The 24,832-nt window shown below is 36.7% G+C and overlaps 1 protein-coding gene across 1 annotated transcript in view; it reads left to right on the plus strand.

The window, feature by feature from the left end:
• Window positions 1-24,277, plus strand: part of CLINT1 (clathrin interactor 1) — a 69,297-nt gene extending 45,020 nt beyond the window's left edge. Inside the window, exons 6-12 of the mRNA XM_087709392.1 lie at window positions 188-365; window positions 5,347-5,593; window positions 9,338-9,410; window positions 15,133-15,213; window positions 19,970-20,265; window positions 21,079-21,283; window positions 22,485-24,277. Coding sequence (XP_087565518.1) covers window positions 188-365; window positions 5,347-5,593; window positions 9,338-9,410; window positions 15,133-15,213; window positions 19,970-20,265; window positions 21,079-21,283; window positions 22,485-22,852 — 1,448 coding nt within the window. The 3' untranslated portion in view covers window positions 22,853-24,277. The remainder of the gene's footprint in view (window positions 1-187; window positions 366-5,346; window positions 5,594-9,337; window positions 9,411-15,132; window positions 15,214-19,969; window positions 20,266-21,078; window positions 21,284-22,484) is intronic.
• Window positions 24,278-24,832: the final 555 nt, after the last annotated feature.

Genomic DNA, 24,832 nt, shown 5'->3' on the forward strand with positions numbered 1-24,832 from the left:
CAATATTATGTGAAACATAATGTATTGCATGTTAATTCAACTATGTAAAAATACTTTAAAATTTTCCGTTGTTTTTAACTCAGATTTAAGCTCTATTGTGAGTAAAACTGCTAGAAGTAGTAGTATTTTAGGGTTATTCACTTTTTTCTTTTCTTTCATTCTTTGGCTGTCTATTTACATTACATAGGTGAAAGATACGATGCTGAGCCCAAGTCAAAATGGGATGAGGAATGGGATAAAACCAAAGGTGGATTTCCTTTCAGTGATAAACTAGGTGAACTGAGTGATAAAATTGGGAGCACAATTGATGACACCATCAGCAAATTCCGAAGGAAAGACAGGGAGGATTCTCCAGAGAGATGCAGGTATTTTTGGCAGCAGTCTTGTTTTTATGTAGTTCTTGTAATAGTTCTTTAATGAGCTTTTAAATATTTGTTTACTGAAAAATTACATTTTCTGTGTCGAGCATCTTCTTCAAAGTGGTTTATAATCTAGTGTTTTAATATAAAACATGTTAGTTTTCTTGGCAGCAATATGGAAGCAATTCGTAATTTTCTTTTTCTGGGTTGCATTTCACTTTCCCAATTTATCCTGCAACACAAATATTTTCTGGAACTCTGTTCAACTTACACCTATTGTTCACAGCAACCATTCAAAATTGCAGTAGCGCTGAACGAATGGTGGTTATGACTGACCCTCAGAATTCTGACCATCCCCATACCCCCTAAATCAGATGATCACAATCTGGGTGCCTCACAATCACATGATCCCCATTTGTAATCTTCCCTGCTAGCTTTCCCAGAAAATCAGTGGGGAATCGAGGTGCTACTTGTCACCCATAAAGCCCTTCATGGTAGTGGATCTGGGTACTTGAGAGACCGCCTACTGCCAATCACCTCCACGCAACCAATTAGATCACATAGATTAGGCCTCCTCCGGGTTCCATCTGCCGGTCAGTGTCGACTGGCAACCACACGGAGGAGAGCCTTCTCGGTAGTAGCTCCGACCCTTTGGAATGATCTCCCCGTGGAGATTCGTACCCTCACCACCCTCCAGACCTTCCGCACAGCCCTTAAAATCTGGCTATCCCGTCAGGCCTGGGGCTAAAGACTGTAACCCACCCGAATGGTATGAATGTTGTGTTTTTTAATTATGTATTGTTCTCACGTGTTAAATGTCTGTTTTCCCCCCCCCCCATTGAGTTGTAAGCCGCCCTGAGTCCCCCCAGGGAAAAGGGCGGCATATAAATAAACTTTCATAACTCATAACAATCCAGCAAAGATCACAATCTGTTGGGGTAAGTCTTCATCACTTGCACCCTGGCCCTTCTGTGCTCCCACCACACTGATCACACACACACATGCTCTCTGAGCCTCTTCCACCATTTGTGTACCCTGCACATCCACTGGGAGCTTCACTGCACCACCCTCATGTGCACCACCCTCATGTGTCCTGCCAACCCTTACCAACCCTCACACATACTCTCACCATACTCTTCCCTTGTAGTCCTCTGTACTCTCACTGCGCCTCCATCACCCTGAACCTGGTATGTGCCCAGTGGATGATACTGAGAAGTATCGAAGTGCTTCCTTCTGTAGTCTCTGTTATTGCCTTATCTTTTCTGTAAACTATATACATGATCCAGAATATAGGTAATCTTTGTGTGTTCAATATGTATTGCAGCGGTCTTTTTTTAATGAATTCTACAAGTAAGCATATCTTGTGATTTTAGTGCAACTCTTAAGTATAAGTTCTCTTTATTGTGGCTAATTTGATTTTCCAAGGCCCTGACAACCTGTCACACTAGATGGAGCAGTTGCACTTCCATCATTCCTGATTGACATCAGCCAACTTTTAGTCCTAGACTCTGCTTCAGTATATACTGTTTCAGACAGGCAGCCTGCCTCTCTATTTAAAAAAAAACTTCCATAGGATAGGACATGAAAACAAAACAAAAGCCTGTAGCCTAATATTGCTTGAGTTTGTTCTGCTTCTTGTTTCTTCTTGATATGTCCAGATCTGTAATGATTCACCCTACAGCTTAGGATGTGTCAGGGTTCATCTTTATGTGTTCATTTGAAAGCTACTTTATAGTAGTTATGTGGAACAGGGGTAGGTTGCTGCTGGCATTGCTGCTGGTTCGATGCCTCAAAAACGTTTGCAAATAAAAAGGTCCCCGCATGCGCAAAACCTTTAAAAAAAAATCTCCACTGAAAATTGTTCTGTGCATGCGCAGAACAGAAAAACAAAATGGCAGCCCCATAGGAGAACTGGTTCGGGGCATGGCAGGCATGGGACCGCCAAGCCAAGTTACTACTGGTTTGGCCAAACCGGTAGAAACCCACCTCTGATGTGGAAGGTGAGGTGATACCAAAATATCTCTATATAGCTGTTTCCCCAGTTTACATAGGACTTGATCTGGCTACACCACAAAATCAAAATGTAAAGAATGATGAGAGGACATGGTTTATGTGCATTGGACTTCTGTAAGTTAGCCAATTTGATTTGAAAATTGTTTTCGGCGATGCACCAGTTCATTCATTTGAAGATTACAAGGTATCAAACAGCCCTAAAATGTTTTAAGTAGTTATATAGATACAAAGTTCTTTCCTGGAACAGAGTAGATTCTATTTTGTTTTAGTATTGCTATTGCTATTTTTTTAGTATTAAAGATAAAGTTTCCCCTCGCACATATGTGCTAGTCGTTCCCAACTCTAGGAGGCGGTGCTCATCTCCGTTTCAAAGCCAAAGAGCCAGCACTGTCCGAAGACGTCGCTGTGGTCATGTGGCCAGCATGACTAAACGCCAAAGGCGCATGGAACACTGTTCCCTTCCCACCAAGGTGGTCCCTATTTTTCTACTTGCATTTTTCTCTGCTTTTGAACTGTTAGGTTGGCAGAAACTGGGACAAGTAACAGGGGCTCACTCCGTTACACGGAACTAAGGATTCGAACTGCTGACCTTTCTGATTGACAAGCTCAGTATCTTAGCCACTGAAACACTGTGTCCCTTTCTTTAGTATTAATATTATATTGTCTATTAATATATAATATTTTTAAAATCAATACGCTGAATTTGTCAATCAGAAAGGTCATCAGTTTGGCGGTTTGAATCCCTAGTGCTGTGTAATGAAGTGAGCTCCCATTACTTGCTTACTACCAGCTATTTTTTAGCGTATGGCACGTGTTAGCCAGAGATCACCAAAGTGGCTGGCTGCCACTGAAAGGAATTTTTCTGGTGGTGTTATCTTACCCACAGGATGCCTGAATTCCAGTAGGCAATTGGGGGAGACTCCTTTCCTATCCCTATGCAGTTTATTTGCTCACAGGAATCGAGCTGCCAAACTGTCAACCTCAGCGAAGTGCAGGTCAGCTTCTTACCACGTGAGCCACCACAGCCCCAACACTAAAAAATTTTTAAAAAGCACAGCTGTAATGTGGCTTGAACTTTTTCTGTATTTCAGTAAAGATTTCTTTCTTTCAGAATAGTTAAACAATCTTTGGTGTATTTATTCTTATTTTATTTGGTTGGTGCTCTTAGACCCTCATATTATTGTTCCTCTGTAATCTGTTGAAAAGTGCTAGGAATTATGATCACTGATTTTAATGAATTAAACTACCTTTGTTGGCAAACAGCTAATATACAGAGATACAATGGGGAAGCATAACTAAGTAATAGATATAAAAATAATAATGGCAAAGCCTGAATCACTGTTTAGTAGAAAACAAAGGCTTTCCCACAGGGATACTGTACAGTAGTTTGTGTGCCTCCATGCTGACAATAAGACAACCTTCTTTAAAAGAAAATGGTTTAGTGCCCTGTTGCATTATTCAACACAAATCTGGTGCAGCTAATTCTTGTTTGAGAACACATTTAATTGAATTGAATTGAATTGAATTGAATTGATTTTATTTTCAACACATTATCTTTCAAGCTACCTCACAGCATATTCTTATTATTCAACAAGGCAGCTTCAGCTCTAACATGAGCTGCAGTTTTGCCTTATCTTTTCTTTCTGGAAAAAAGCACAAAGTTTGAGTGGATCAGTAAGCCTTGTTTTCTTCATAAGCCGAGGAATCGTAATTGTAGCCAATATAATCTATGTAATAGAATGTATAATAGAGTTGCCTTATAGTGGAGATAAGCAGCATATAAATTTAATAAATAAGTAATCTTATACAAATTGCGTTTTTAAATTATAGCATAGTCACTAGAAAAAATGGGTTATCTTCTAAGGAGAATATCAACAGCAGAGGTGGTATTCAGCCGGTTCCCTCCGGTTTGAGTGAACCAGTAGTGGTGGCTGCAGGAGGCTCCGCCCACCCACACTTATGTAATGCACGAGCACTGCAAATGTGCAGAAGGTGGTGCGCATGCGCAGATGAGGTACATTTGCAAACCGGTAGGGAAGGTAAGTGAATCTCACCTCTGGTCAACAGTAGTAATAAAATGTTGGTGAAGATCCAGTATTTCCAATGTCAGTGCCCTAAAAGGAAAAGAGAATTTTCTCAATTAGTAGAATTGATAGTGAAAAGTCTGGCAATGATTCAGCTCATCTTATTTGATTGGGCATCCCAACCAAATGTGCAGGTAATGATATTTAATATCTTAAATTGAAATTTTCTAAACAGTATCCTTTCTGGTTTTATAAAATCTTAATCATAAAACCGACTAAGCACTTGGTGCTTTGCTATAGTACTTGGCACTGAAATTTGATGTTGCTTAAATCTCTATCAAAAATCAGGAACCAGGATAGAGGTCAAAAGTATTACAACTTTATTTCATGTATCTATGTACAAGAATCTGAACTACTAACAGTCAAGATGAATTGGTATCAGATAAGAGTTAATCAAGTAAGGCTGGACTTAGGTCTCTCACAAAACAGAGAGACTCCAGACTGATGATGCATTTGACCTTAGCTCAGCCTGGTCATTTCCTACAGTGTCAGATTTAAAAAATATTATAATTTGTAACCAAAATGTTATAATTAGTTTAAAAAAATCAGTGAAGTCTTTTAAGCAGCAATTCCCACAATAATAAAAATAACAAATGGGTTGGAAGAGATTTTGGATTTTAAAATGATACCGTTTGGATTTCTTGATTAAAATTCAGATTTAGAAGATGCTGACAAAACGATTGTAGCACTGAATAATTTCTAGAAGTGTGTAAGATATTTCAGAGAGGTGTTTCAGAATTGGGACGCTTCCAGGTGGTTGAAAGAATTTCAGAAATAAAATTGGAATACCTTTTTTAAGTTGGCATTGCACTAGTAATTACCTCTCCAGTCTCTTTACTTATGTCTTCATATAATATCTAAAAGGTGTGTTTTGATTTTAATTTTCACAGTGATAGTGATGAAGAAAAGAAATCCAGAAAGGGTAAATCACCAAAAGGTGAATTCAAAGATGAGGAGGAAACAGTGACCACAAAACATATCCACATTACACAAGCCACAGAGACCACCACAACCAGGCACAAACGCACAGCAAATCCTTCCAAAACCATTGACTTGGGAGCAGCTGCCCATTACACAGGAGACAAAGAAAGCCCAGACCAGAATGCCGGATCTTACACTCCACAGTCAACAGCCAAGGTAAGAAAGTAACCAAAAACACCACTGTGAGTTAGAATTCTCATTCCTCTTAATCCAAATTGCTTTTTGTTTAAAGTAATACATCTAAAAAAGTTTTAGCTGTGCTGGAAGTCATTTATTGAGAACTATTTTTGTGTTGAATGATCAATGATTATTGGAAGTCATGGACGTAAGAACCACAACCTACCAGAAGTAGTGCTTGTGATTCATAAATATGAGGTAATTCTCATAGGCTTGACTTAGGTTAGTATCTCCAGATTCTCTTTTAAAGATTCTAAGCATCTTTTGGAGAACCTACAGGCTCCTCTACACATTACAAAACTTTCACTAAGGCTACCTGGCCTAGACAGCCTATACATGCTTTCCCAAGAAGCCATCCCAGTTAGCAGTCACTCTCTGTATAAGACTGCTTCTTTGGTAGGCTGCCTATTCCCACCAATGGTCTACTGGGAGGAGAGTAAACCACATTGCTGAGTAGACTGTTGGCTGCTGCATCACTTATTCCTGCTTCAGTGTCTATCCTGATTGAGCGCTTTTGATCTTAGCTGTCAGACCCAATGATTTGATATTAAGTGATGTTAACATCATATTTAAAACTGTTCAGTATTGTACTGTACTTCACTGCAGACTGGTATTCCAGGTGCATGGGGATATAAACTGTCTGATTCAAAGATAAAACTTTGCAAACACAAGAAAACAGGACTCAGATTTTGGACTCTACCATTTTTGTCTTAATCTTCTATAGTATTGCAAGTCAAATTTAGCTTTTAGCTTCAATAAATTTTTCATTTACTGAAAAGAATGAGACAAATCTATTGGCATTCTTTTCCAAGTATCTGCAATAAACGAACTTAACTGTTAAGGGCTTAGCATCAGAAGTTGCTGTTTTATAGAATCAATCAAGCAGGCAACTTGAAAGGCTATTGAAGGGATCATAGAACAAAGGGACAACCTCATCAGCCTTAGGGAAGTTCAAATACTAGAAATATTACCTATGCTAGTGAGTATATGGAAGCATAGTATGTTTTTGCATCAATAACATTTATCAGTACTTCTCTGGCATCATCCTTGACAGGTATGTGCTATAATAAAGGGGCGTCCATGTCATAAAAGAATCTAGAAAATACTGAGGAAAGGTACAAGCACTTTTCTTCCCACTTTATCTACTTATAAGCTTACTTAACCTCAATCGAAATTAATGCAGTTGTAAAATCAGCCACTGGGATACAGTTTTCTCAAGCTAAGCTGAATAAGGTGTAATCAGGTGGCACAATGTTTAATTATGTCCTAAATTAAAAGACGGTTTGTTTATATCTCTTTCAGCCACCTGAAAGCAACTATAATTTAACAGACAACCGTTCGGCAGCATCCCTAAACAAATCATTTTCATCTGAATTGTCTGCTGTCAAATATATCTATTTGCTTTGTTGTAAAATTGTTTTCTGACAAATTACTTAATTTTAAAAATAACATCATACAGATAAAGACATTTTATTGGTTAGAATTTCCCCTCAGAGAGGAAAGAAGCTTGGACTCTGTTTCAGAAAAAAAAAGCTTGCAAATTGCCCTAGATATTCTAGTAGTGAGGTCCTATTTGATCTGTACTGTATTTTTCTCTTGCTTTTTTTTCCTTACGGAAACAACCAAGGATACGAATAAATTAAAAGCATACAGTCTGCAGTCACTTCCTATAAAAAAAACTCTGTTAAGAAATTATCTGTGGGAATTAAATCACCTCCACAGTATTTCAGATCATGTTCCACTTCATTTCCTGCTCCACAGCTAATATGGTCATTGCTAAGAACAATGGGAATTGAAATCCATACATCTGAAAAGTGCCAAAGTTGGGAACTACTGGCCTATAGTTTTACAGTACATCTCATATGAAGGAGCCTCTAGAGGAGAACAAGAGGGTCAGTTTCTTGAAGGACCAATACAAGTAATCCTCAACATACAACAGTTCATTTAGTGACGGTTTGAAATTACAACAGCATTGAAAAAAGTGACTTCTGACCATTTTTCACACTCAATGACTGTTGCAGCATCCCCATGGTTGTATGATCAAAATTCGGACGCTTTGCAACTGGTTTATATTTATGACAGTTGCAATGTCCTAGAATCGTGTGATCCCCTTTTGTGACCTTCTGGCAAGCAAAGTCAGTGGAGGAAGCCAAATTCACTTAACAACCCTGTTATGAACAATAGTGATTCACTTGACAACTGTGACAAGATGAGTCGTAAAATGGAGCAACTTTCACTTAACAACAGGCTTGTTTAGCAGTGAAAATGTTGGGCTCAGTTGTGGTCATAAGTAAAGGAATATCTATTGCCCAGTTAAATGAAACATTGGATACATAGTATATCACTGAAATTTTGATCACTCCCACATCTATGATTATTTTGGTGCTCAGTGTTAGAACCTATTACATAGCTAGGAACATAACACTTTTTAAGTTTTGTTTTCCACCTCCATTTTTCCTTTAATCTCAGAAATCAGTCACAGCACAAGCCTTTTTTCCCCGCAGATGTAGGAACCACTATTCTGATGCACCTTTTCTCACAAAAGATGTTGTGGACTGTGTTATGCTTTCTTTGCTTATTATTCAGCGAAGTTTTTTTTTTTTTGTTTCCAATTATAACTTATCTAACAATGTACTGCTAAACTAATGTATTGGAGAAAACATCATACAAAAAATTAAGGTGAGCCATTTGTCTACTTAATAAAGCTGCAATGAGCAGATTTTCTAGAAGCTCATCAGATATGCAGAGTTTACTATAACGTGTGCCAACATTCATGGACTATTAAAAAAAGATAAGGTGCTACAAGAAAAACAACTTTCCATCCATTGTTATTTGTGACTATGCAGAAAAATGTACATTAATGGATCACACATATTAAAATATAATGGCTTTATGAAATTATTACCTTGCAGTTTAATCAGTGATTTATTTTAGTAAATTCAGGGCCCAGTGGTAAGATAAGTCATCACAATATCTTTAATTATTGATAAGGAATTAAGCATTTTGGATATGATATACAGTATTCAAGAAGTTCATTTTCTAGCTTAGTAGTTTTATCAAATATAGAGAATTTAAAATATCAGTTGTTGTTATAAGAGCCGGTTTAAACCAACACATTTTTAATGTTGGCTCCTGGAGTTGGCCAGTCTTCTAAAATAAATAACACCATTTACACATTTGCTTACCTTAGATGGGATGCAATGTGCTGGAAAGTAAATACAGTAGAATTAAAACTTTTACTTCCAAAATTTGAATGCTGAATTTAAACCACAAATCAATTTTCAAATTAGTGATTATAGTGGGCTTAGTAAGAATAAATAATGGGAATAGATATTTGTGAAGAGCTACAAGCATTTTATGAAATTGCAGTGGTTTTCCTGGTAATCTTAAGGTCCCAATATCAATTTTAAGGAGCCAACTTCATAAAGGCATTTCTGTTATCTTTATTTTGAAACTTTTTAAAAGTATTTCTTCCTTTTTCATCTTTGCAAATCTAATGGGAAGAAATTGTTGTACTAAAATCCTAATAAAATTCTTTTGATATGTTAATTTCTAGTCTTTCATTTTTTTAATGTTTTTAATATGAATTTATTTCTAATAAGGTTTCTGGGGATGTACACTCCCCAGCCTGTATCCAATAAAAGAGGAGCTTTATAATGCTACTGTTTTCTTCAGTTTGTTTACATTATATATCTTTAAATAGTTCAATTTTGCTTGTCCTAGGTTTTTGGTAACAAGTCATCCAATGATCTGGTTGATCTTTTGTTCGATGGTACAGACCAATCTGTTTTAACAGGTAAAGTGCATTTTCTGTTTTCCATTTGAGCTGAATTTTCTGTTTGAGATACAGAACTATGGAGATACTGCATCGCAATTGCCTCATTATATAGATTAACACCAATATTAATACTAAGAAGGATTCATAAGTAGTCTATCAGGAACTATAGTGACTGGAATATGCAATCCAATCAATTTTCAGCCCTTAGCATGCTTCACACATTGAAAACAATGTATTTCTAATTCTGTTGTATGCTGTATGCTGCAAATTAATTTTTAATTTGTTTTTTCTAAATAAGCCTATAATCACAACTAAGAATTATATGTGATCATCATAAAAAAAAACCAGCCAACTTTAACTATTTTTGAAAGCTATCCATGATCATCTCCCAAGTTGAGTACTTGGATGGAAGATCATGCAGAACTTGAAAATGTTTCATTGGTTTTCCAGGTCCCTTTCTTTCCATTCTCACAATAGAAATGTCCCACTTGTGGAAGCTGCAAAACCTGTGTCCCTCAACATGAGTTAGAAGTATTGGCAGAAGTGAGAATGATCTCATCACCTTTGCTGAATCAGGAAGTAACTTTGTCCATGTGTCTGATTAGCCTAACCTACTTAACGTTATTCTCCATGCATCTCCCCCTCAAAGGTTTGGCAATGAGTACCAGTATCAACTAGTTTAGTTCTTTTTTTTTTTTAGGGAGAACATTTTAACAGAAGCTGAATGCCAATGTGGGTATTTAGGAAGCTTTTAACAATGTGCATATTTTTGCACATGACTTCATTCTTTATCTCCAAGCATAGTTTTCTGAAATGTAATAAATAGATAGTCTTACCATTTGAAAAATTTACTGAGGTAGGATTATTCTGTTAGTTTCAATATATAATTCATGTGTTTGTCCATGTACACATGAATACATGTATGTATATTTTAAAATACACTGATATGTAGATATATTTTCTTGTGAACAAAGTTCAGTCTTACTATGCCTTAATCATCCTCCTTTCTTAAAACATACACATTTGCTTATTAATGCAAAGGTAATGTCAAACATAGTTTATTTTCTTGGTCTTGATTATTTTAAAATATAAATATTTTGTTCGCTATCTTTTCTTTCTAAAAACAGGTCATGTTTCTATCTAGGTAAACATTGCCCTGAAGTTTGTCTTACAGTAATGACCTAGTCTTGTAAAACAGCACCGTTTTAAAATCTATTGACTTTTTAAATATATCATCATGTAGATAAATAGTTTTTCGGGCAACAAAGTTCATAAAAGTAATGTGTTACAGCACATTACCTAATAATCACAGCAACAGTATGAATTAAATATATATTCTGTTAAGAACAATAATTTGTTATCTAACCTATAGCTCTCTCCTACTTAAAATTGGAGGGCTTCCCTTAGTTCCTGGGGCTCACTGGACTTCTGCCAATTGGTTAGGCACAGAGCCATCTCTGCAGATGTGTGCAGGAGATGTAAAGGGAAGAAGAAACATACTTTTAAGTGCTACTGGGAGACTTTAGGCACATCCTTTAGTCAGATGGGAGCCACTTCCCGTTGAGTGAGTCCTATGCAGCTGGACCTGAAGCAGAATGGGACTCCTATATTTGAGGATTCTTCTAAAAGGCACCTTGGTTCAAATACATTGAGCTTATAATGCTTGTGACTTATCAGCTCTCTAACCAATATATTCCTCTAAAAAGCAATTGGTCACAGAGGCTTTAATTAATAGGAATTGTAGTCCAAAATATCCTTCCCATGCATAGGTCAGTGGTAGGTACAGAATGCGCTGCTTTACATAAAATATTGTTAAGAATATGCAAAATGTGTATGTAGAAAATACAAAATATGTGTTTAGTAAAGGTAAACCTCTTTACCATAGTATTACTCATAGAATTAGAATGTGTATGCATTGAAATGCAATACTACTTATGTTATTTATTTCTAATGATGTAGAAATAGCCAATTTCAATTGTATTTTTCTTTCATGTTCCTGAAGTAGATGATCTGATTTAAACGACTGTATTTTTCGGAGTATAAGACACACTTTTCCTCCACCAAAAAAGAGGGTGAAAATCTGGGTGCGTCTTATACACCGAATACAGCATTTTTGGCCTTCTGAAACCCTGCCCCACGCATCCCATTTTTTGCAAAAATGGACACGCAGAGGGTTGGGGTGGTCTGTAGAGTGCTTCTGGGGACTGAGGAAGGCAAAAATGACAGAAAAAAGGCCTGTTTTTCACAAAAATGGGGGGGTTGCCCTCCCCAGCCTCCAGGAGCACTCTACAGGCCTCCCAAACTCTCTGCATGCCCCATTTTTCACAAAAAACAGTGTGTGCAGAGGGTTTGGGAGGCCTGCAGAGTGCTCTTGGGGGACAGGGAGGTTAAAAACTCTTTAAAAAATTTACCTCTTCAAAATCTTGGTGCGTTTTATAGTTCAAAAAATATGGTACTTGAAGTCAGACAAGTCATTCACATAGAAGCTTTTCCTATAGGAATAATATGGGCCCTGCTCAGAAATTGCTTTATTCACAAGCACTTCTCAGTTGGGCACAAAGCTCTTTGGATCTGAAACAGAAGAGAATATTTGCAACTCAGGGTTGAATTGTGAGGTCCTTTGTACTCTCTGAGCTTGGTTGGTCTACCACTGATGATGTTACTTAGTTTGGTAATGAAATATCTGCAAGAAAACAATGAAGCTCAGAGAATACCAAGGATCCCAGAGTCTTTCGATCCCACTTTCAAACCATATGCTGTAAAGTTTGTTTAATAACTGAATGCTTTTTTCCCCTGTTACACCAGATGAAGAAGTAGTTCCAGCATTTTAGCATTATTAGCTGTAAACACTTTATGAAAACAGAGTATGCAGATCTTTGTTCTGAATGCTCAACACTGGAAAGTAATCCATTCTGCTTTCTGTGCTCTGATGGAAGTTAGACTTATCTCTTCTTTCTACACCATATCAACATTTAGAGGATGTCCTAGGGATCAAAAGTTTTACTAGTTTGCTACCACAAATAATGTCATTGGCGGCCTAAGGGGGCATTTAGAGTTAGTTTATTATGACCATGTTCACTCTGGAGTCTTTTTATGTAGCTGCTGTCCTTCATTAGCAGATAAGCACTGTCCTTGGCTATGTGAAATGCATTGTGTGTCGCATTGGTCCAAATGGTCCATGCCACAAAATAGATCTAAAGTAAGTTTTACTTCTGTAAAAGAAAGGGTCAGGAAAATGTATGCTGCAAAGAATTTCTTCATTTTCCCTCTGCGAGAGCTTTTCATACAAATTTAGCCATTTCCTCAGCAATTTCACCTTGGAATTTAGCTGGTATTTATCATTCTAGGGTGACAATTAGATTACTTAGGGTTCTTTTGTCCTGTGTTGTCTTAAATGAATGTTTAAGACTATACTTTTTGGAAGCTTCTAGACTTTCCTGAAACACATATACTGTACAGTACAGTGCATGTAGATCAGTGGTGGGTTCCGGATCCCGTTGCAACCGTACCGGTTGCAATGGGGCCTGGCGTCCTCCACATGAACATGCACGGCGCACACGCATGTGTCATACCTTCCAGCAACACCTCCATGACACTCCAGCTGCTCAGCGGAGCATCGCACAGGCGCTGTATACAGCATGCGCGGAAATGGCAAAGGCTTTAAAGGACAGGAAAGGAGCTTGGGTGGGCCCTCCAGAGCAGCATACAGAACGGTACCCGGTGCTCCGGGCAGGCTCCGGTATGCTCGTACTGGGGCGTACCGCCTGCAACCCACCACTGTTGTAAATGTGCTATGTAAAATTGTACAAAGATAATTACTATTCATCTTGGTCCTTTTGTTTGTATGTATGTTTGTGTATGTGTGTCTTGTACAACCTGTACCTATTTAAATCATTGAGGTGATGTCCAGCTTTTCATAAATTGCTAGCATGAACCTAGTCCACTCCCGTCATTATTTTAAATCTGTACCTGAAAATAACCAGCATGGCTTTTCCATCAGCATCACAGAATAATTAACAATATAAGAATTTGAGACAGATGTGGAGTCTATTTTTCAGTATTTCTTACTTAATAACAAATCAGCGTACATTCCAAAAATAGAGGCTTCTGTTTGAGAGTCAAGCCAGCCAACCTAACCTTGACTACAAATGGTATTAAAAAGAAATACAAGTACACATGTTGTAGAAAGGGAATTATTCGTTTTATTGCTGCTAGCCATTTATTAAAAAAGGAGATGGTTCTAGTTTAATTAACTGAGTTGAAAGCAGCAGATGGAACAGAATGTCTTGCAGCGATAAGACAATTCCGAAATGGTACCAGATGTTGGAAACTGTCCCTGGTGTTGTTTGAGTACAACACAGATGTTACAGTCCCACCTGGCTAGTTTCTAAGCACTGCAGGCTAAACAGCTGTGATGTAACCCATATAATGTACACAGGCACTAAAAGTAGAATAATTGAGCCACTGCTACTTCCTATAAGGATGTGACCACTCAGAGATGACATTTTTTTTAAGGACAAATGAAGACTAAGGCCAACTTTTTACTACTTTCAGGGGAAGAAAGGAGCTAATTAATACATTGTCCAGGAAGCTCAAATTCCTGTATTAATGAGAGGTTGATAGTGCAGCAATGAACATCGACTCGAATAAACACTCTGCAAAATCTCATTAACATATACAGGTTTAAAAAATTAAAGAGCAGCTTTTCTCCTGAGTCTAATAGCAGTTTTAGAGGAAGCTGATGTTTTTTTGTTCCAATTATGGATATCCTACTGAAGTATCACAGCCCCACATTTGTCCATCAATCTTGTCTAACCAGTAACGCCAAATATATAGTAGTGCTAAGCTATATAGTTTGTTCTCCTAGATCGAGACTCTCTGTGAAATGGCCGATGTATTATGCCTATGCTCAACTGAATTTTACTACATTTTTCTATTTTGATTGATAAAGAATGGTTGGGAAGAATAATTGAAATACTGAAGTACTTTTTGAATCAAATGGTTTCAGTTCTGGAAAGAGAGTATGTCAACCTATAAAAAATGAAGGCCAGTTTAGATTATATGACTTAAAACATGGAACTTTGTGTTCATCTTTCATACTTTCACTTGTTCAAGATTTATTTTGTGCAAAGTCAGTTTAAATATTGTATTACCGGCAGCATAATAAGCAAAAAGAGGGGATTTTATTTTTATTTTGTTTTTTAAAACCCCAACCATTATTTTGTGTCTTGTTTGTATTTTGTGTCTTGTTTGATTAGAATTGTTTTAACTCTTGCTACTATAATAACAAGCCTTTGTCTGTAGTAATGTTTTATGAGTTATGACAAGCATTATATCATGCAGCTTTAGAAATTCTTTTCATTGCTGTATAAATATATAAATAATAAGATAGACTTGAGCTGTATAAGAAGAATGTTCAGTATGATTTGGATTAATATTGTACATAAAAGGGGAGAATGCCATTTATGGGCCTCATTGTATATTTAGTTTGGATGGGCATTGTTTAAGAGTTGTTTATTGTCCCTTCTCTCTCTCTCTCGCTCTCGCTCTCGCTCTCGCTCTCTCATATATTATCAGCATTAGTATCGACCTTTCTTTTTCTGTATCCATCGCGACATGCATGCTGGATCCCTCTTCATTCTCTTTGGTTTTTCTTATAAAAAGTTTGTGTAAACTATACCACAGGAAGCGTTTCCAGACGCCTTCATGGTAACCTGCCTTCTCATTCCTTTGGTTGTAGGTGGCTCCACTGATCTCTTTGGAGGCTTTGCTGACTTCAGCTCTCCTGCAGCTGCCTCTGCAAGCTGTCCCCCATCGCAAGGTAGGAAAGGGAACAGAATAGGCTCCAAAACTGTTGAGCACTATCACACTAGAACCAAAAGCCAGTCCTTTTGTTTGAACAGAGAGCTTTAAAAAATGCTGCTGGTGAGGAAAGAATCCAGTTTTTTTTAGTTAGTACAATCACCAAAGCCTGTAGTAGGCAGGATGATAATTCATACTGATGAGAGGAGGTTTTGTGTTTGATTTTGGTATACATTATAAATGTGTTAAACCGTTCCAGAGGCTTATAAAAACTATTTTCTTTGGGTGTTTTTTTTTACTGAAAATCTGCATGAAACCCTATCTCTGCTTTTTGGCGGTTTACCACTCGGTGTTAAAACTGCATCTTTTAGAGAGCATCAAGGCCCACAATAGGGGGTTTGAGAGCCATATGTTTTCCCACTACTGCTTTAGGTCCACCTGTTGGCAATTCAGAGAAAAAATGATTTTTGTCCTCCCTCTAATAGAATATTTGCCCCAGTGTATTAGTTCTGCTTCTTACAACATAAGATTATGATAGGTTGAAAACCTAGGTTGGCAAGACTTAAATTAATTTCCTCCTGATCTCTTTTGAGTATCTTTATGTTGATCAAGTCATTCAGAATTAGGAAATATCAAAGGTATTTATTGTGCTTCCATTGTGCTTAATCAACAATTTCATTCCTCAAGTATTCCCTCCTCCCCTGCCCCCCATTGCTTGTGGAGATTTGTGCAGTTTCTCTAGCAGGTTGCAGGTTCCATACCTCCCTTTCTCTCTCTCTTAAGGAGATCAAGAATTGTAAGGCTTCCCATAGCATAAAAATATAATTGGTTCTGTTTGTCTTGATGTGATATTAGAAGTGTTGGCACATGGTAATATGACATACCATCATTGTTTTTGGGTCATGGGCGTTAATCTGAAATTGCCACAGAGCTCTTCACTGCTGAATCCCAGGACTTAACTAGGAACAGGTTCATCTATATGTTGGCTCTGTTCTTTAGTACTTGAAAGAAATGGAAAAAAATATATCAGCTTTAGAAAGCTTTCAAAAATCTTACACATTTTAAGTGACCTCGGTATTTCTCTGATATTTGCAATAGTTCTAGATCCAGTACTTTTAGTTCTACAACTCCTTGGTTTCTTTATAAATACATTTTATAATCATTTACCAAGGCCTTCATAGATTTTAAAGCAAGCTTGTGTAGAAAAACTTTATACTTGTTGACAATAACAAAAAAACTATGGCAAAAAACATGCCATTCAAAAAAGTTGAATGGCATGTTTAGAAAGCCCTCTTGAATAAATGATGTGAACTCTGCTGTGGTCTTTGATGTATAATCTGAAGACATTGACTGGGCAATGGCAATCGATAGACTTTGATATCACTATGTAATCCCATTTTATTCCTACTTATTGGAAGACTAGATGTATATATCCAAGAATCCAGAATTGTCTCAGCAAATGGCTGTGTGATCCAAAAAAAATGCATGTTCGTTGTTGGGCACCATATTTACTATCTTGTTTCATTTTATGACTTCTAGTGTATATTTAATATTTTGTTTTTACTGTGTGAGCTGGCCAGAGTTGATTTGGAGTCAGGCAGCAGAGACTAAGACTAATTAATTAATACTTTTATGTGTAGACATTATTTGGACACTCCCATTCTGTTTGCTATGATAATCGTGCTTATGTAATCTACACAAAAACTTTTTAAAGACCTATAAACCATAGTTCTGTATCTTGTGGTGTTGGAAGATATCCTAAAATAGTTGCATGTCCTAGAAAGAAAGAGAGAATTGCTTATTTTCATTACTTTTTTTTTTCCTTTAAGATTCTTGTAAAATAAAAATTATCCAATGGAAGGGAAAAGGCCTGAAATGTCTTATTCCTAATATCAGATCCCAAACTGCTGGGTGAAATAGATTATCTCACCCAGTAGTTTCATATACGCATGAAACAAAAAGCTTTAGTCCAACCACTTTCTCAAAAGCTTTTCTTCAAAAGAGAAGGGAGGTGGGACAGTAGTTATTTAAACCACTGGGTCTGAGGATGGCCTTTTCAATAGTGGGTATACTGTCTCTGTTAAGGCTGGAAATTTCCATGCCCTTTTTAAATTAAAACATGTCACAGGTTAGGAGCTAAGCCCAATTAAAAGTGGTTTTCAAAAAAGACCAAGTTAACTATGATCCCAAGGCAGCTTTCATCCACTTGAAATGAAGCAGGTCTGCACGACTTTTGATTGTCCCTCCCATGTCTGTGGCCCAACCACCCCAAAAATACGATGAATAGATTTCTTGATGCGCTGGAATCCAGAATGTAGACTTTCCCAAGAAAGGCCATGGGATGGATTAAATTAAAGCATGTCCTTTTTTTTTAACTCATCACCAAAAGTACATTTTATGAGAAAATAAGATCTGGATTGATCTAAGAACTGTGCCTTTAAATACTTTAACATGCACTTTTCCACCTAAATCTTCACAGTTATTAAAACTGTTGTTTTGGATAGCTGAATCCTGTTATGCAAATATCATAGTATAACTTAATAATATTCCTTTATCACTATTACTGTGATTAATCTGTACTGATCACCATTATGCAAACAGGCAATTATGATTTATCTTTCTCAAACAACAAAGCCCCTCTAGCAATCTTGGTTGATTCATCATCTTTGGTGTAAAGTTCCCCAAAGAATGGCAACAGACACCTATTTCCCCATCTCCTTTGTATGTGTATTTGGAATATGAGCATCTAGTAACTAGGAGAATCAACACATTCAGCAGTTACTTACCCATCAGGAATACTTTAAATGTGCTTACATTTTTAATAGGCAAGACTAATTGAAACACTCCCAATAAAGTCCTTTTTCTAAGGGAGATCAAAGCAAATGTTTCATCATAGCCCCAAGCTAATGAATTTCAACCTGCTACTTGCAGCTTTAAAGTGCATCATTGTGCAGAGAGGTGTGGATCTTTTTTTCCCTCCCCGTCCTTGCTAACTTAAATTTTAATCCACCGTTGGAAGTGAAATTAATTAAAATAAAGGCTTTTATACCCAGGTGCACAGGTAATATTAAGAGTTACTGAAGTGAGATATAAATTATTGCAACAACTTTATAATTAAGCACATTAGATTCTAGATAATCTGCAAGTTTGTCGATCACTAATTCCTTATTATCACTACAGGTTGGATTATTCTGTAGTCAGAAGGGTCTCCTTTCTGTGACCTTATATTTCCCCAGTCTTTCATTGCTCATTTCAAAAAACTCATCCCATAAATTCATGAAAAAAGTCCTGAATTATTCACTTTTAGCCCTGCCTGACATTAAATATAAAATGTTAGTTGCAAGGTGTAAATCTGTATAATAAGCAACATTGCTGTCCATTACCTTCTTTGTTGAAGTATGGGACAAAAATGATTGGTTAATCATTTATTAATCAAAATTTCATTACATTATATGCGACTAAAAGTTATAATATTCATCAGTGGCTAATGAGTGAAATTTATCATCAAAATCTACTTCACATTTTAAAAAATGAATAGGCTTTGCTTTCATCCATACAGTTTCATCAAAAGGTTTGCTTATGCAGGTAATACTCCACTTATGACCATTTGTTTAACACTGATTTGAAGTTACAATGGCCATAGAAAAAGTGGCTTAAGACCCCTCCTTAAAAATACAATCATTGCATCACCCACATAGTCACGTAATAGCAATTTGGATATTTGGCAAACGAATCCTGTTTGTGAAAGTTGCAACATCTTGTAGCCACGTAATCTTGATTTGCAAGCTTTTCAGCTGGCTTCTTAGAAGCAAAGTCAATTGGGGAAGCTAGATTCACCGAACAACTGTGTGATTCATGTGACCAAGTGATTTGTTTAACAACTGTGGCAAAAACAGCTGTAAAAATCAGGTACAGTCACATGATAACTCACTTAACATCTCTTATTGACCGAGATTCCTAGCCAATTGTGGTCATATGTCTAGGATTATTTGTACATTTATTCAAGTTAAATATGTACTTTTGTAAAATATGGAAATAGATTCCTCTATAATAAGAACAGAGGTAAATAGAGAGCTAGTCAGTATTTTCCGTGGAAAGATTTGAATGTGTGTGAGAGCTTTAAATGCATATTTATCAAAGCACCCGCAGAGTGCTAAATAAATACTATATAATGCTGTCAACCAGCACAACAGAGGTGAGATAAACACCCAGAGGCAGTTGAATTTGAAAGCCATTATTTTATTGGTATCCCACTTAGCTATACTGATTTAATAACTCTTTGTACAGCAAATAATTTATATGTAATCGGATGAGTTTGAACAAATTGCTGTTTTTATTACTTACGACCGTGAGACCATTCGTGTTTATTGTGATTGATTCAAAGCGTCAGCCTAAGTCAGTGTTTCCTGTTTTACCTAAGGCTCCCCATTTTTCAGTACTAACAATTTAAATACTGAACCTCTGACACCTCCTCTATCCATCATGTGCTTGTGTGTTAGATGTTATACTGTCCAGGAATTTGCATCCTACTGATAAACTGTCAACAGGTGTCACCCTTCCAAGACATACTTTTTGCCATTGGTGAGCAAATGCCTCATTTTCTTGTTACCATTTTCAAGTGGTTAGAATATTCATGAGGGAGACCAGGGCCCAAATGGAGATTCTACCTGCAGATGTTAATCTGGGTGGAAAACTGTCAATTCCCATTTGTATCAGTTCATATAATGGGACCTTTATTTGACTTACAAAAGGTTTCTTTTCTTTTCCCTCTCCAGGTACAATTACAAGTGGGAATGGAGAATTTGGTGACTGGAGTGCCTTCAACCAAGTTGCTCCAGGCCCAGCTGCTCCAGCTGGAGAGCTCCTCAGTAGCTCTGCTCAGCCAGCTGCTGAGCTCTTTGGCAGCTCTGGTCAGCAGGGTCTTGGTCAGTCTCCAGCTGCTGCAAATTCTGCTGACGTGTTTGATTTGATGGGTGCCTCCCAAGCCACAATGACCTCTTCTCAAAGCATGAATTTCTCCATGATGGGCTCTAACACTGTCAGCATTAATCTACCTATGTCAAGGTCACAGGTATATAATTGTTCTGCAAGCCAGTAATCACCATTTTCTCTATGTTTGAAATGGTGTCTGAATAATTTAGACAAATACTCAGCTTATTTTATCTGTTCTGAGTGTTTCTAGCCTATTTACTTCGATCGTTATTCTTTGAGATTCATTCAAGTAGGAAAAAAGAGTCATTCTAGAGCAACAGAACATATTGTAGAATTTCTAGCTATAACATTGTAATGGTTCAAAAGAAGTGTCAGTTGTTTCCTGTGTGAAGAGTTTGAAGAGGGAATATTAGTCCTTTAGTTAGGTAAATTTTTATCTAATTTAAAAAGATTTCAAAAAATAATTGGAGGGATTTTTCTGAGTTTCTGGTCTTGGCAGAAACTAATTATCAGGTCCAGAATCTAAAGAGTTGGGAAGAACTTCAGAGTCATGTAAACCAATCACTTGCCCAATGTAGGATTCACCAAATTGTTTCTGACTGATGTCTATAAAACCTTGTAGTTTTATCCCACTGGTTCCAGTTCTCCTCTCTGAGCAATAAAGAATAAGTCAAATTCTTCTATGGTGAAAAAAAGTCAATTCCCTTTTAGGATATTATCATATTGCTACTTGGACATCTATTCTACAGGCTAAACATATTCAAGTCTTTTAACTGCTTCTCGTAGAATTTGGTTTCCAGACCCCTTACTACCCCGGTAAGCCTCCCCTAAATTAAATTGTCAGTGTGCTTTGTGATCTCATACTGTGCAAACTTTGTAGGTTATTCCTGTGTCAAATGCTAGACAATTAAAGCAACGAATCTCACAACTCTATTTTTTTCAATGTTTCCAGCCTTTGCAAAGTGTTAATCCAATGATACAGAAGCCTAATCCGCTATATAATCTGGGCACAGAAATGGTCCCCAAAAATGTAAGCAAAACTCTGCCTTCAACATGGTCCGATCCCAGTGTAAATATCAGTTTGGACAATTTAGGTCCTGGTATGCAGCCTTCAAAACCCCAGCAACCGTCACTGAACACAATGATTCAGCAACAGAGTAAGCAACCATTTTCTTCGATCTGTTCATGCATGTTTTCTAAAACGGGTCCCTCTGAACGAGTTTGGGTAGGATTAAAATTATCTTCATTTTGAAAATATTTCACATCACTTCAGTTTCAGTGCTTCTAGTCTTTTGTTCTCAATAGAGTTCATGTTACATTTCAAATCAATGTAGGGCTTTGCCAATTCAATAGTAAATTATGATTTTGCACCCGTAAGATACCAAATAAATTTGGTAATAAAGGGAAAAAATTCTGATTCTTCTTGGCTGGCAAACTGCTTCCAGTAAAAATAGATAGTATTGAGATGAATTGAATAAGGGCCTGATGATCTTTTAATAGCGATGCAAAAGGAATTTGGATTGAGGAATGTTGGAAAGGAGAATGAAATGTATTCAGGAACTACCAACTAGAACTAATTGGTCCCACACTCCTATATTCTGTTGTACAATATGAATTAGTAGGACTCAACAGTTAACAGGGTTGGTTGATTTGTGTTGGCTTCAACCTGTCTTTAAATGTTGGAAATGTACATCACGAATGGCATTTCCAAATAACAGAAAGTGATAACTCTTTATTTCTCTGCTTTGGAACGGAACCTTTTGTAATCCACCAGTATGTATTGTGGTTTGCCAGTAGGCAGCAGGCAAGCACAATTGTAAGTAATGAGATGATGTCAGCTTGAAAACTCCCAAAGTATAGTCATATTTAATCTAGTGGTATATCATACCCATTTACTTCTTTTGTCAACCTCTTTTCCCAAACACTTGGGAAATCCCAAATCCATCCGTCCAGGCAACAATTGCTCTTCTTCCTAATTATAATGTCATCCAATCAGAGATAAGGGAAATTCAAGCAGAAAAGGAAATGTGGCGTTTTTTCCCCTCCCAATGAGGTTAGGAATGTGCTATAGGTGTATAGATCACTCAACATCAAAATATGTTGATAGGGATTTTGATAAGGGAATAGAAAGAGAAGCTGAAATTTGGATGCAACAAGTAGAAGTTAATATTATATAATAATATTAGATATTAGAAAGATATGGAGCGATGCTATAAAGTTTGTGACTTGAATTTTAATTTATTTGAAGCTTTGAATTGAATACATCTCCAGGGAAAAGAGAGAGAAAAGATTTGCCTTAAATATGTAAGACAGCAAACATTTAAAATGCTTTATACTTAAAACATATTTTTCTTCCAGATATGCAACAACCTATGAATGTGATGAGTCAGAATTTTGCAACTTTGGGCCTCAACTCACCCCCCAGCATGATGCCTCTTCGACCTCCAGCAAACCCATTGATGGGCAGCCCTGTTCCCGTGGGGATGGGAATGCCTACCGCAATGACTAGCACAATGGGCATGGCTTCCATGGGAGGCCCTAACCCTATGATGAACCAGGGCATGATGGGAATGAATGTGAACATGGCAATGCCAACTTCTGGAATGGGTTTGTCGGGTACAATAGGCATGGGCGTTTCTAATATAGCTGTGGCAACCTCTATGACTCCTGGAACTGTGCAACCTAAGCAAGATGCCTTTGCCAATTTTGCCAATTTTAGCAAATAAAGATTATTAACCAATCAGATCGAATGAAGGATTTTAGCTGCACAAATAAAGCTGGGATAAGGGTGGAAAATGCTGATCAAATGCTTTTTTTCCTTCTTTTTATTGCTTATTTTAAAGGAATCCACATATGACTCCAAAGGTGTTTTTTTTTTTTTTAAACTCTAAAACTACTTTTGTTCAAGTTTTGGAATTGAATGTTCTTCCAGTGAATTGACACTGCATTGTCTAGGCCATGTTTTATAATGGGACAATTCAAAGCTTTTCTGGTAGCAGCAACAGTTTTAACTTTGAAACTTATGGGAAGAATGGAATTTGGGGGTAAATACGTGTGAAACTAATTTTATACTTGATTTCTTTTTTTCCCCATTGGAATCTGTTTTATCTTAATTGGATCCATTCCTTTTCCTACCACTGAGTCAAATTTGAAGTCAAAGTATGCTGATCAATTTTTTATAAGAAAATATATATATATATTTTTGTCCAAAATGGCTTACATATGTGATTATGGCTAATTCAAAGAGACCTGGAATGTATATATACTTTTGCTACTCTTCCAGCAACACTGCTGTACTATCCAAATTTTTATTATAGACCTCTTCGAGAAATTTGCCTACGAATAAAGCTGGGGGCAGGGAGAGATGTTCCTGCCAGGTTCTGCTCTATAATATTCAGCAACAGGACTGGTGGAAATATTCTCCAGAACTGCTACATGGTTTCCTTTTGGAGAACTCTTATGTATAATTTGGAATTCTTTTTAAATTGTTTTCTGCAGTTCTGCATCAGCGGCCAGTGGCATATTCCCTAGCATTCTCTGGGGTTATTGTTTACATCACCGATAGACTAAAGGCAGCAATGTTTATTCATTCTTTCTTGCAACTTTACAAAAAAAACAACAGGATGACTGTCTTTTAAGTTCATGGTAATCATCTTCAAACATTTTGTCAAGCCAATAGCATTAAATTTTAGATTTTATACAATTGTTGGCTTTGTTTTATGTAAATATGGCCTTAGCAATTGCAGAATCCAATAGAGAGGAGTTAAATATATATAAATAAATATATATATATATTATTATTATTATTAAAGGAAACCTGTAGCAGTCAGATTTTATGAATCAAATGAAAATAAAAGAAGTGAATGAATGAATGAAAGATTTTTTTCCTTTACCTGTTTAAAAGAAAGCCTCCATTTAGGATCACCCACATATCATGATTTTTGATCTGGCATGCAGAAGTTCAATTTATGTTTGCAAAGTCAGGGCTGCTACTGAAATAAGTACTATATTCTAGGTATTAAAACTTCATTGCTTCCCCCTTCTGTTGGTTACTTTATTTTTTTATTGTTCCTATTAAATTGATTAAAATTTATTTCCATTGTACTCATAATGTTCTGTTATGCATAACATTAAAGTGTTCATTAAAAGCACTGTTGGGGCTGTTCTTCCTTTCATTCCATTTGATGTTTATGAGAGCAGTTGGGGGGAATAAGGATCATTTGGGTAAAGTAATTTTTATAAATAATTTAAAAATGTTTAATGACTTCTTATCACCCACCTTTTCTATCCAACTCTACTGTTAAAAATTAAAAATGAAGCAGCCAAGATATCTTGACCCACTCCAGCCTTGCTAATGCTCCATCTACAACATTTCTAATTAGGCAGAAATTCATGTACTTCAGCTAAGTGGTAATGAAAAGTGATTCATTTGCTGAATAAGAGATGAGAGTGAGTGTAATTAGCTGACTGCGGTTTTTAATCTTTCAACAATTCAGTGTGTTTAAATTAGTTTCATAAAATAGGAGCTTTCAAGTGTTGTTACATCAAAGTAATCAAGACAAGCTTTACTGGCTGAGCAGGACAGATCTTCAGTTCCAATTTCAAAATCCTTGAACTTTTTTGTGGAAATTGTCTTCATAACTTCAGCTTGAGACAGATGTTAAAGAGCAGAAAAAGAAAGAAAGCATGCAAATAGAACATGAATT

This window comes from Thamnophis sirtalis, unplaced genomic scaffold, assembly GCF_051295495.1.
Source record: "Thamnophis sirtalis isolate CommonGarterSnake01/CBP01778 unplaced genomic scaffold, rThaSir2_p1.2 scaffold_3, whole genome shotgun sequence".
Lineage (NCBI taxonomy): Eukaryota > Metazoa > Chordata > Lepidosauria > Squamata > Natricidae > Thamnophis > Thamnophis sirtalis.